Genomic DNA, 14283 nt, shown 5'->3' with positions numbered 1-14283 from the left:
AGGTACTTTCATTTAGTTGCCAGAGGATTATTTAGATGCCTACCAGGACAATATCTGATGGCTAACAATTGCATCTGCAAATTTTGTCCCATATGTTATGTGTTCAGTATGTTCTATTTGTGAAACAATAGCATAGCATAGCATTTGACTCCAGGTACTAAAACACAGGTAATGTAAAATAAAAAAGCTGTAAGTAATTCCTGTATAAAGACTTCAAATATTACGTTGTGAGAAAGTACTATGTTTAGCAAGCTGTTTATAGTACTTACACAAGTTAGTTTTTTGTGTTCACAAGAGAAAACTTCTGTATGAATAAATCTGGTTTGCTCTTAAAAAATCGTAGATTAATGTGTAAGTTATCAAAGTATTGAACCCTCCAATCCCCTATTCTAGTAATAAATATCTCCACTGTTACTTAAAGAATGTACAGTATGTATCTATTTTCTGTATTCTTTTTTTTAGGAATGCCAGATAAGGACAGTATGTCAAGCAGTGCTCTTTGCCAAGTTTCTAAAAATTGTAATAAGGTAAATCACACCTAGTTTTGCCTTTGCTTTTTGACTGGGGGAGCGGGGGGCGGACGGGCAGGAATTTGGTAATAAAAATGCAAAAGTACAGCATAAAATTGAAAAGAACCAGGTGCAAATACAAAGCATGTCATTGCTGCATGTGAGTACAGTATAGCATTGTGCCATACAACTGGAAAAAGTAACTGGTTCTGGATCACCGTTATGAGAAAGTATACTGCTGCCCAAGTTTGTGTTACAATCTGGTTGTCCTATCTTTGTCAGAAAGGCGCTGAGGGTAAAGAAGAAAAGCAGCACTGTGACAAGACCAGTGCATTGCCGATGGATCGTAAAATTCATAACTAAATCCTATTTTAAGGCTTAACTGAGTCTTAACTGATGCATAGGCATTGTTCCGGCCCTTTGCTCAGGGTGAATTTTCTCCTGTGTTCAGAGAGCAGCTCTACATGCCAGTTCCCCTTTGTAAAATAGTTCTGTGCTTTCAGCCTCACCAGAGGAAGAACCCACATGAAAGAACTCATGAATATTTCTATGCCGGGTTTAAAGTAATTATAATAGTGGGAAGAAATAGTGTTGGGCGTTGCTGTAAAGATTAATAACTTTTAGAATTTTTTATAGCAGGAGTAGAAAAGTTACAGTAATAAATAGATGCTTGGATGCCTTCTTTCTGGACATAGGAGTTTAATTGGATGCATTTGTGTGATGTTATTAAAAGGTTAAAGGTATTTTTGGTACACAAAATACATGTCTTGACAGCAGATAAAGACAATGAATATTTTAGTGTGTTTCCTTAATGTGAAAATAACTGCTTCCACCTCTCCCTGTCTGTCTGTCCTGCTTCCTCAAGGGTACTGACCTTTCTTGTCACATTCAGCCTTTATTAAATGTATAAATGTAACAGTATGCAGTTCCTCTTACTAGAGTCTTTTTCACTAATGCTATACCACTTCCTGACACAGCCTTATCCTGCAGGAAAATAAACATTTTTCTATGTGGTGAGCAATAACGCTTAGATACTTAGATAGCACCTTTCATTCTGTAAGCATTTACAAAAAATTATGAGTTAAGTCTCAGTGCTTCTCTAAGAAGGCAGAATCACAGAATGCTCAGAGTTGGAAGGGACCTCTGGACATATTCTAGTCAAACCCCCTGCTAAAGCTGGTTCTCCTAGGGCAGGTAAGGTGTTGGCATTTCAATGCTACACTTGGAGTTAGGTCAGATCAAGGGTGTTGCCTGACCTCTCAGTGAAAGCACTAGGCATAGAATCCAAACTAAAAGATGTTGTATTTTCTGAAACAGAGGTAGTAAGGTAAAAACATTTTTCTTTTCTAGAAGGTGGTATCCCCACAATCCTGGGCAGTGATGCACAGCTAAGGGTGGTACAGACCTTCAGGTAAAAAGTGTTTTAGAAACTGAGCAAAATTTAGTGACTAATACCGCTGCCAATAGCTGTGCTCTTCTAGCACAACAGGACTCTTCCCACACAAAGTAATGTTCACCTGGGTAGGAGACAGAACTTGGCTGGGGCAGGCTCAAACTGTTCAGTGACTTTTACAGGAATAAGATCCTTTGCAAACCATATTAATTTCCTTTCCAAGACACATATATAAAACAACCATCCTTCTCCCTCCCACGCTGTACACATTTCTGTGGAGAAGCCGAGAGAGTAAGTATGTAACAGATGCTTGTCACCTTGTCTCATGCTGGAGGAACTCAGACAGTCCCATGGCAAATGTGGCAGAAGCAGCTACACAGTGTATGAATCCTAGATCTGTGTTTTTGCCACATGGCCACAGTTCTCTTCAGTTACATTAAGTGAAAGGTAAATGCAGCAGAGATAAATATCTGAGTGTTTTGTTTACTGCATGCAAGCTTCATTCCCGCAATTTTAAGCTGGACAGCTGTTACAGTGCTTGCACAACATGTCCATCTTTGTGCTCGGCAGTCAGTTTTGAATGATCAGGGAGATACTGGGATTGCAGGGCCAAATTCCTGGAATTGTTGCCATCTATTTGAAATACAAAATAACAGCATACCAGAAAACAGCCCTGTGTTTGTGTATTTTATGTATTTTGCTTATTTTAGAGTGATATATGACTGTCAGGATGGCTACAGCATCAGGGAAGGGCATTCATCCAGGGAACGGGAAGAGTTTGCAGGACACCTTTAGACTACTTGATATCTTTAGATTGCCAGAATGATGTGGGACTGGCAGCAAATACATCTCAGAGAGGTCTGCAGGCTACTCTGTAATGTCCAGAAAAAGACTGAGTGAGGAGCTTTCTGAGATTCAGAGAAAGTTCCTCAAAATCTTTTGAATGGTAAGAAAACATTACACTCTTAGTGTAACCTTACTCCTTAGAAGGAGATAACACCTTCAGTATTTCTGATCATAATAATGCTTTTATTCTGGGGGATGTGTGTTGTTTTAACCTTCCAGGGAAGTTTATAACTATAAATAATTTGCTTTAAATGAATTTTAATCTATTCCACTCTTGCAATACGAAAAGCATGTTTTTCTCTTTTAGCCTGTGCTGAGCCTTTTACAACCACCGTAATAGATTATTTTCCCTATTTGATAATTATTTGAGTTTCATCTTCATAGCTCAATTTTTTTTCTACTGTCACATGTATTAGTTTTTGATGAGTAATGTAAGATTTTTCTTTTAATACATGCCTTGAAATCTTCTCACCATATGGGGATGTTTGCTTTTCATTAGACTCTATAAAAAAAATATTTTTGGAGAAGGCAGCAAAGATACTTTTTTTTTTTACTAAACACAAATTCATTTGCGTTTAGGGTTACATTATTGCACATCATTTGATGCAATATAACAGTTAAATTGAGCATAAAATACTGAGACAGAGTATACTGCTGTCCTCAGTTATATTTTGGGGAATGGAAACAAAGTCAATTTAAAGCTGTCTTACATAAGGGAAGATAACACAGCTTAGGTCTTTTTAACTAGTCAGTCTAATACCTGTACACTGGTCTCTCTAGCTGTAGTTTTTGAAAATTCCTGTGGGGCAGAGTTAGATATAACTGCATCTGTGAGATGAATATAACCCTCAAGCCAAAATTACAAAATCAATAATAATTTCAAATACATTTTTGGAAAAGATACAGAAGAGTACTTAGAACACAGGGGAGGTCAGGTTCCAGTGTGCAGACAGAATAGGTAGTGCTTCTGTTTCCATATATTACCAGCAGAGCTGGCAGCAGGGTTACACAGAGCTTCCTACTACAAGATCCTGTTCTTACAATTTGGCCACTTTTTCACTGTTTATGCTGAATTTGCCATGCTGAGAGTATGCTTCTGGCTGTTTTTTAAATTGAAATGGATCACACCTCTCTGACATTGAGTTTTGGGGAAAATACATAGCACATATTAAATAACTTTTCCCAGTGATACAGTAGCAATGCTGTCCTTTGGAATAGGAGGTTGACATCTGGGGCTTGTTCTGGCAGTAAGGAGTGCCATTTGCAACCCCCCCTACAAAATAAACTGTATTGTTAAGACTTGAAAAATCTCAGTTGAAACTGGCTCACTAGAGGCTCGTTACGGTTTAACTGCAGGCTTGTGCACACAGGCTGTGTGCGTTGTGTGTGCAGCATTCCCACACTATTCGTCTTTGGTTCTGGGCTGCCTGGGCATTCCTGTGTTGATGCTCAGTGGTATGGGTTTTCTCGCAATCATTCATTCTAGTTGCTAGAGCGACATTTTGATTATTATAAAGCCAGACAGTAACTGAAAAACAGTTGTCTTCCCTGTGCTTTTTCACCCCCTACTGGTGCCCAAGTGGGAAATGAGTAAAGAAATATCCCTTTCAGCTCTGGAGACATGAGATATGTGATAGTTTTAAAGAAGAGTGCATTGCAGAAATGTGTTGTAGAGGCACAGGAACGAATGTGGAGAAGAACAGAGGACAGACCCATTGAAAGCATGAACTACTCCTTTGCGATGGAGTGTGGTGCTGAATGTTTTTTTCTGCTAACAGTAAATGTCTTAAACTCCTTTGCAAACTGTGGATGCTATGTCTAAGATAACAGGAATGATCCACAGAAGGAATAGAAATCTGTAATTAAAAACAATTATTCAATTTACTCAAGTAGCTGGTAGTCAAAAAGTCCTAATCCTGCTAATGATCCAAGCTGAAGTTTTATATTGTTTTTCATAATGGAATCTCCATATTGCAGTTTGCTAAAAGAACCCCAACGTCCTCAAGAAACTGCACCTACACACACACACACAAAAATTAAATAATTCTGCTTGAAAGGAAGGCTGAAAAATTAAGTGCTCAAAAGCAGAGAATTTCAAGAATGGAGGCTGACTGAGCAGTGTTAATGAAGTCCTCTTATCCATGTTTATGGTACAGACTTCAGTTCTTCATGTTTATTAAGGTACAGACTTTGATTACCTGCTCACATATATTTTTCCAGTGACATACTCAATTAAAACAACACCTCATATCAAAACCCATGCTAGCTTTCTTTTTGTACAACTTAATCTCTATGACTGTTTAAAACCTACATAAATTTCCGCCTTCATTGAAAGCATACATCCTGAAAGAGGGAAAAGTGCTTCTTCGTCTCCTTTGTACTGATGAAACCATACTGAACGCAGAAGATATAAGCAGATTAAGTTGTACAAACTCATACAGTCATTCTTGCTATTAGGTAAACAATACGTCTTTTTGCTGAAATCTCACTCATGCTTTATTTCTGTTAAGTCTTTGGATTTCTATTGTCATCAAGAGTTGCAGGAACTCCCCCTAGTGCACGAATATTTGAGAAACACATGGATCAAGTTTGTGAAGTTTACAGGCTGAAATGTCCCCTTGTTGTTTTTCATGTAATGACCAAATGGTCTAGACTGGAAGCTTATTTGAATTGATTTATTTGAAGGTATTTTGTATAGCAAAGCTACTATAGGATGTGCTGAAATACTCCTCTGAAAGTCACCTTTTCGTCCATATTCTTCCCTGGTTAATTTGGTGTAATCTAAATGTAGATTACTGAATTTTTAACAAGGCTTAGGTGCCGTACTGATTTTTATGCATTTAAATAATTTGAGTGATTGTGAAAACATGATTTGTTATTTTATCAACTCTAAATGCATTTAATAAAATTATATCCAAAAGATTTTTTCAGTTGACAGAGAATGATATAATCTAAGTGTTAATCCTCAAAATACTGCAATTTTCAACATTGCCATTCACTCATTTCAATCTTCCAGCACTTAAGTATGGCTCTGGGCATTCGAAAGTATACTTTTTTTAAAGATGACATGGCAGCCTTGAAGAGTCTACACAAGACACCATTAATAATCATGTTCATTCACCATATTAGCTACTCTAGCAATAAACCAAATAATTTTACCTCTTATTTCCCTATATTTCAATTTATTTTTCCCAGATGACCGAGAAGAAGACTTATCTTTTAACATATTTGGTAGATTGTCAAATGTGGAATTTGATAAAGCATTAGCAGAATGCCAAGGGAAATGTTTCACATGCTTATGAAAATTTCAGCCTAGAAGAAACAATAAAAAGAGAGATAGAGCAGGAAAGCAGGCAGTGTTCTAGCAAGGTGCAATGACAAGGTGTTTGTTTGGAAGTGTTAACGTCTCCAACATGCATATGAAAACTGTGTTATATCAGAACTGATTTTCTATGTGGATGGTTTATATAACTGTCCAGTGGTATGTGTGCATTAATTCCTCTCCTCTCTCGGGCTCTGTGCCAGAGTCAGTTCTACTATACAATGTTAGCATAGGTTAAAAAAATAATTCCCTTTCATTTTCTGTTTTTGACGTGATTGCATAAAAGCACTATGTGCAAACATTTCTAAATAATGTCTTCATACAGTCCTAACTGTACCAATTACTTTTAGGGGCTGCTCTGATATTTTGGCACCAATTTCACATATATGAAAGTAATTTGCTTAGAGGTCTGTTCACGTTCTTCATTTTACTCTAAGTGGAAGTGCTCAGGGTTCAATCATTATCGCAGCCTGTAACAATTTGGCTAGTGCAGGGGCTGTGCATATAGTCCCTGGCAATGAGTCACATGGTGACAGCATATGGCAGGAGAGATAACAAAGACAGGAGTGTGAGATGAGTAGGAGTCTGCGAAAAATACATTTTTCATATGTTAGTAATGAACTTCATCATGAAAAATGTGAAGGTCTTTATATGTCATCAGAGCTCCTTAATATAAACAAAATTGTTAGTAGGTCTGCTGACTTACATAAGTAGACTTTGCATAAACTAAATTGTTGCAGAACCACAGGGAAGGTTTTGGTACATCGGTATCTCCAATTCCAGCCATATGGAGATGATACACAGCTGTAGGTTTCCCTTCTAAATGCCAGTGTGAGTAGCGATGCCTCAAAGAAAACCTTGCACTTGCACCACCCCATCTTCTGTTACCCTGTTCAGCTACCTGATAATCTATGAAATATCTGTGACCCATGATTTCATTGTGTACCCTGAATTCTGGAGACCCTAATGGCAGTTCCTACTGGCAACAGTTTCTTATGCTGTAACTAATGATATAATTGAGCTCCAATCTGACGAGTACAGAACTAGCCAGAGTAGTCCCGATACGAAACCTGCAGATTGGGTTAGTGATTCTCATTTGATCTATTATTATACAGAAATTAGTAGCATTGTGGAGAAAAAGAGCAGAATCCTTGGTCCAAGTTGCTGTGTATTTACCAGTCTACATGTCAAAATAACTTCTCTTCAGTGTGTACTTGATTCAGGTCAAAGATCCCTGGTCCTTGAAGCCCTTCCATGAATTTGGAAGAAAAAACATGGTCCTTTCTTTCTACAATGAGTTTTTATTGTGGTGGTTCTAAGGACAGCTCTAAGGATAAATAGATCTGTCTGCAATGGTAGTGAGATTGGTAAGAGATGGAGACGGGACTTCTCTTGGTAGATGAATTAAACTTTTTGTAGAAAAGGGCAGAATTTTGCAATCTACAGATGCTAAAGGAGTATTCTTAATGTTAAATTTTACTCTCATTTTAGCAACAGAGGATTAAATATATGTAGGTGTATTTCAGTTTTAAAATATAAACAAATTGACACATTTATCTTGGGAGAAGTTGAAATGGGAAGGATACTGAATAGTGTCCGATAGCACAGCACAGTTGAATTGTTACCACCTGAAGACAGGGCTTCCCTTTTCTGTCAAAGCTGCAAAACTTCAGAAGCAACCGCTGCCCTTTGCTCCGGAATAAAAAACTGAGCTTGGAAAGGTGTGTCTGCATCTATCCTTCTTTAAGTGCTGTAATGACTTTCTGAGTCATGGTGAAACTACCTACAAGATCCAAATCAGTGTAGTGTGGGTTTTATCATTAGGGAGGGGGGAAAAATGGAGAATGAGAGGTTTGGGGGAGAGAGAGAGAGAGACCTCTGTTACCAGCAGAACAATCCATATACTCAAGTCAATATTAAAGCTAAACTATATGAGTTTTTAGTTGCATGACCTTTACATCTGAATATTAATATGAATTCTGAATGAACAGTCCCCTCAAGCAGTCATCACTGTTATTTTGGTGGTCTCCACTTCTCTTGCTTTAAAAAAAAAATATTATGTCAGTCTTTATTGCAATTTATGTGTATCCTAAAGCCCTGCAATTCTTGTTTGTGCGGGGTGCTGTGATGCAAAGGAGGGATGAAGGCTTCTGCTGAGCTTGCAGTCACAGAAGAGATGGAGTGACTGTCAGACAGAAAGGTGCTGGTTTACTCAGAACATTGTAAGGCATGGGATTTATATGTGTTCACACATTTCAAGTGACTTTTCTTGCAGGACCTTATTGTGATCAGTCCTTGGTGCGATAATCCTAAGAGACACTATGAATGGGAGGAAGAATTTCAGAAATCAGTAGACAAATGGAAAACTAAGTGATACATATTTCTTCATTGATCTTGTGATTTGGTGGGGATCTAACTCACACTGTTGGCTGCCTTCAGGGTAGCAGAGTAAGCAAGTACTCACCTCCTCCCTACTAACCTCCGCACAAAAGGGTGCTTGTGATAGTATGGGAAGGGCAGTTTGGCTGAAGAGATATTTTCCCTTTCTAACTCCTCTTGCCTAGCAGAATAACTGTTGCTATCACAGTTTAGATAAATTAAATAAATAATGTAAAAATAACAGAAATTATTAGAAAATACTAGAATTTGTAAAGTACTCAATATTGTGGAGTAGGTATGGGACCTTCTTTCAATAGCAGCATCACTCTCAGTTCCAGTTGTCTGGGGAAACAGCATATTGCCTTACCTGCCAGTGCTGGCAAGGGCAGTCTGATAATATATACTGCGGAGTCACATTTGATGACTCCTGCTCCTTGGCTGTGTCTTCTCTGTGATTCTGTCCCAACCCATAAAAACCATGCACGTATGCTCCATTTATCTCTTGCACTTGAAAGGCAGAAAGTAATTATACTGAGAAAAAAAGATAGTCCTTTTCAAGGTTCATGTCTTCAGATAAGTCAAGCGTATACAAGTAACACATTTGGCACTTATATTTGAAACAGCAAAATGAATTTTTTTGAATCTTATAATTATTTTCTCAAGTTTGGCAGAAAAATTGGATCAGGGATCTTAAAATCAGATTCATTCTAGTCACTCATATAATCTCTCACAGAGCATTTTGACTGCCTGTCCTACAACGTGTGCTGGAAATTGGTATTCCACAAAGTCAATTATAGTTCTGAGTCTGTAAGAAGTAATCAATGTGTCTGATCTGATCATTTAGCAGCATCTTTTTTTGTCTGTGTACAGATGACAAAAATTTGAGAGGTTAATAAATAGTGGAGAAAAGCTGTCCAGTGATTTTGTTCTTCTTTTTGTGCTAGCTACTTAAGAACAGGAGCCTTGTTGTGCTGGCTCCACGTGAAGAGCAACACCACCAAACCAAGCGTTCAGCTTGTGGTGCTCATTTAGAGCCATTCTGAGTTAGAATTGCTGAGGCAAAAATGTCTGATATCTACGACAGAGCCAAAAAGGTAATTAGGACTATTATCTCCAGTGATGGTTAAGGAACAAGTGCTGCTCAGGTATTTAAAGATTTATGATTTCTGACTTTTCATTATTTATTCTTTTTGTAAATATCCTTCTGGAAGAGAGCTTGGCACAAGACTGTGAACATATTTGATGTTTGTGTGCTATATCATCTGTGATACAGCTGTCTTAAAGATAACAGTTAGTGAAGAAATACAAATACACATAGCTGAATTGACTACCAGAAAAATATATAACTTAGATTCCAAAATATAAATGAAAAAAACCCCTCAAACCCAAAAGATTAGTCTTACTTCCATTACCAGTTATTACACTGCTTCTAATTAGGATTAATCAGCCACATTCGTTTTCATCTTAGGAAATTAAATTATATAAACAATTTGTATAATAACCTTAAATATGAACTGGATGGAGAAAGAGCCAGTAGATTAACAGGGGAGAATTATGATTAATTCTTTGTAAACCTCCCAGTACTGCTTTGTCCAACCTCACTCTTGGAAGTAGCTAAATTCAAATGCATGAATCTGAGTGGGCTGAAGAAACATCATCTCTCATGCCACTCTTCCCTTGTAGGCTTTTGCACAACGGCTCAGATGGTTACTTTTCACCCAAACCTGTTTTGTGACACAGTCCATCTTAGAGCAGCATGAGGGCCAGCATTTACATCAGGAACAGAGGTGGGAGAGGGTGGCTGTGCAATAGGAAGATAGTGAGAGCATCATCTCCCAGAGCAGAGCGCCATTTGGCCCAGGGAGAACCACAGGGCTGTGGCTGCCCTTCTACAGCAGCTTCCAGTGACCTGTACTGGGACTGTAGGGCACCTGTCCTCCCCCATGTCCCCTCTCTGACATCCCTTCTCTCTGCATCCAGCTACATGTGCTCTCTCCTCCATCACACTGACACTCCTGCTTGACTGGTGGTGGTAAGGGAGCAGAACTGACAGAAACACCCTTTATATGAGCTTAATTTTCTGCTGTTTTGGATGAAAAATAGCTTCCTGGCCAGGGCCAGCACACAACAGGGCAGAGCCTGGGTGTGGAGTTCAAGGAGGGGATAGACCACAGTGGTCTTGTTTGAGGCTGCTGTGAACTGTCTGCAGCCTTAAACATCTGGCCTCTGCATAATGCACTACCAGGCCTGTCAGCTACAGGCTGAGGCTCTCTCCTGCCCCAAACCTGGCATTTCTGCCAGCCCATGTCAGCTGCAGGGGAAGCAGAGGGACAACTGGCAGGGGATCGCTTTGTCAGGGCAGCTTGCAGCTCTATTGCAGTTCACTGCTAAATCACAAAAGAAATACAGTCTCCTGTGTTTAAATACAAATTTGTATTATTTGTATAAATAACAATTTATTATTGCTGTAATACACATACAGATCCAGGCAAATATTTCTTCCCCTCTTCCCCCCCCCCCCCCCCCCCCCCCGGCCTTGGATTGTTTTAATTGTGTGATGAGGGATTTTCAGCTTGTGGTCTGCAGGCTGCTGGGTTCTGGCAGCTTTTCCAAATGAATCTGGGAAATGAACCTAAGAAAAGCCTATTGTTACTTGCTGCATAAGGTTCCTCATCTTTACTGGCAAAACTATAGGGGTCCACAAGATAAAGGAGCCTAACACACACACACACCCCTCCCCTTTTGTTTCCCCTGGTTCAGTTCACACTCTGCTGAGTGTCAGTGTTAGCTGCTACAGATTCCAGAGCAATGTTGGAAAAACCTGTCGACAAAACTCTTAACAGTAAGGTTTCTGGCATTGCTTATACTAAACGTATAGCGACTGCTCCACAGCAGTCCTGGGCCTGTGTAATAGAATGGCTCTCTTGTCTTCCTGATACTGATCCAAACTGGGGGAAGGAGGAAGGAGAAGAAAATCAGGAGGTTGCCTTGCTAGAGCTCCTGAATGCTACTTAGTCTGTTCGGTTTCTTCAGTGTTACAGTCAGTGTTCTTGAAATGCTGTCTTTTGTGTTTTGTCTGGCTTTTCTGCTATGAGGTCTGGGGTGGAGAACCTGGATTGCTGCCTGGAAAGCTCTGTGTGACCTTGTGGTAGTACAGACACAGGAGAATCTGCAATAATATTGGACTTCACTGTACCAGAAATTCCTCAGGGGAGGATGCATCTTCCGTTCCCCCAGACAGTCTCCTAGACCAACTGTCATGGAGAAGCTGAAGATTCCTACATCACTGCACAAATTATATTTTTTGTAACATAAGTTAGCTGGGAATACTCTATGTACATTCAGTATTTCCAGGCAAGCTGTTTTGGATTACAGTAATTAAACTTCTCTGGAACAGCAAACATTTTCACACTGTGATTTCCTTAACATACTGCAACAGTCCTTATTAGAAAGAATACAGCCCACAAAGAGTCACTAAAGAGTCAATTAAGCCAGAGAAGATTTTTGGATTATGTCTAAAAAGGAGGTGAGTAGTTGACAGATGGCAGGGACAGAAATTCAGCTGGACAAAGCAATATTTTTAGCGATGATGTGAAAATTAAAGCCAACATTAAAGAGAAATAGGAGAAAGGGGATAAATTACAAAATACATACAATAGGTCCCTTTCCATTTCACAAGGACAGGGCTGGTTCTGTGATATCCCTAAAAGCCAGACATCACAGAATTTACACAGCTTGGGCTGCATACTGAGAGAGCTAAAAAGAGGTCATCTCTTTCAGAAACATACTATGGTGAATTGGGATGTAAAGAGATGTGGTTAGCTAGGGAAAATGCAGGTAGAGTAATTTCACCTTTCCATCAGTCTTGGGTTAATTATTGCAGTTTTCTGTGTGCATTGGTGGAGCAATTTTTTTTCTCAAGTTGCAAGAAAGATTCATTTAGCAACAGAAGCAGCTTTAGAAACGTCTGTCCCTCACTAGTTATCAGGGAGGATGAGCTGAAATTCAGAACAGTAAGATCAAATGTGAACAGGCTTGATTTAAATGATAGCAAGTTAGGCAACTACAAGCTCTGTAGGAAGTTAGGAGGAGGGAAAGAACAAATTTACAAATATGAAATATCTACTATTTTCCAGTGCTGATTATATTTTGTTCAGGTTGACAGGAATTAATACTGTTACTCTTTTACTGTTCTCTGGGGGAATACCTACTGTTCACACAGATGCACATTAACTCAATGTTTGTATTTTATTTACTGATTATTCCCATTGCATTATGGAATTAATGTGAAAAAAAGTGCATATTAATCCATGTTGTTCAGAACTAATAATTTGATTCCAAATACCTTTGTATGTTTTTTATCAATACATTTACTGCCACTAAGGTATGTGAAGACCTCTGAATTAACTGATTAACTAATACAACAGCTTTGAGCTTCATTTCACACTAGTTAAGTATGTAAGACTACAATTGGATTTTACTGTAAAAGAAAAAGAAAAGTCCTTGCCCTTCACAGACAGTATTTCCCCCTGAATGTATGCTGTTGGACTTTGCTCTTTACTAAATTGGGTGATGATGTCCCCTCAGAGCAGGAGGAGGTAATGATGTTAGTGGGTTGTCCTCAGAAGATGCGTGTTATCCCTCGTGACCAGGTCCCTTCTGTTTTGGTTAGATCTGTCCAGTCATGAAGGTTCATTGTGGTTAGCAGAGCTGTGGCAATGCTAACAAGTCACAGGAGCTGTATCTTGTGTTGGAAGCACTAGGAAGAAGGGTGCTACCCTAACAAGACCACAACCCAATTTTGAAAACCACCCAATAGATAAACTGCACAGTCTGAGAGGCTTGGATGAGGCAGCATAGGTAGCAGTCAGCACATCAGCACCCTCCACTTTGACAAGCTTTTTGTAGACATCATGGGAAATAGAAGTTTTAAGGAAGATAAGAAGGTTGTTTTGTGGATACTTGCCAAGAGCAGTATGCTTGTCTTTTCCACTGACGCAAAAATAGGTAAATTAAACAGAAGTGCTTGAATGGTTTTTATGTTTATGACAGAAGACTTAAAGTTGTTCAAGAAAAGAAATGCTTGGCTGAAAGAAGATGTTTATGCTCTTTTAAAAATGTGTTCTGGTCTAGTCATCAGTGTGGGATTTCTTTCCTCTGTTTACTTTCACATAATATAGAAACAATAATTTACCTTTTTAAATAAATATATTCTGTGAAGATGGGAAACCAATACAGATCATTAAAAATCTCCTGTGAAGTAGGATAACAGAAGGTGTTGATGGGGTATTGATAGATTATACCTTCTCAGTTTCATTTTTAGCAAAAATTCGTTTCTGAAAAGGGTGACAGAAAGAAGAGTGAGGACTAGATAGGGCAGCTGGAATCTGAGGCAGATGTGCCGGTCTCCTTCAATGTTTCTTCATTTCATGTACATTCACACAATGCACTGTCCTGAACTTGGAGAATAAGGAATGTGGGATCACCAGAAGAGACACAAAATGAGTTTAAATTAACCTCTCTTCCCCGCTTGCCAGAGGGTTTACCTTGTTGCTGACCTCCCCAGGGAATTCAGGAGGCAACCTTCAATGCCCTCTAGCCCTGCCTCACTTTGATGACTTTTCCTTTCTGTGTTAAAAACCATTATAAAAAGCTTAGAATGAATTTGTAGACACTACACTTCCAGGATTTCAGTTGCAGCATTCAGCAGTGTTTTTAGTTGCTCGTTCTCATCACTTGTCAGAAATGTGAGTAGTTACTGTCATCCTCATTTTACAGATGGAGAAGCTGAAATACTCAGAGGTGGAATGGCTAGCTGGGGTCACACAATACAT

The 14283-nt window shown here is 39.0% G+C and overlaps 1 protein-coding gene across 8 annotated transcripts in view; it reads left to right on the top strand.

Annotated features, from left to right (window-relative positions):
• Window positions 1-14283, top strand: part of RAPGEF4 (Rap guanine nucleotide exchange factor 4) — a 157214-nt gene that overhangs the window by 75273 nt on the left and 67658 nt on the right. For all 8 annotated transcript variants that reach the window (XM_055812472.1, XM_055812471.1, XM_055812470.1 and 5 more), the window contains one exon: window positions 463-527. In XM_055812472.1, the coding sequence (XP_055668447.1) occupies window positions 463-527 (65 nt within the window). The remainder of the gene's footprint in view (window positions 1-462; window positions 528-14283) is intronic.

This window comes from Falco peregrinus, chromosome 8 (assembly GCF_023634155.1).
Source record: "Falco peregrinus isolate bFalPer1 chromosome 8, bFalPer1.pri, whole genome shotgun sequence".
NCBI classification, from domain to species: domain Eukaryota; kingdom Metazoa; phylum Chordata; class Aves; order Falconiformes; family Falconidae; genus Falco; species Falco peregrinus.
The sequence above is the reverse complement of the archived record's forward strand: the minus strand, read 5'-3'. Positions and strand labels throughout refer to the sequence as shown.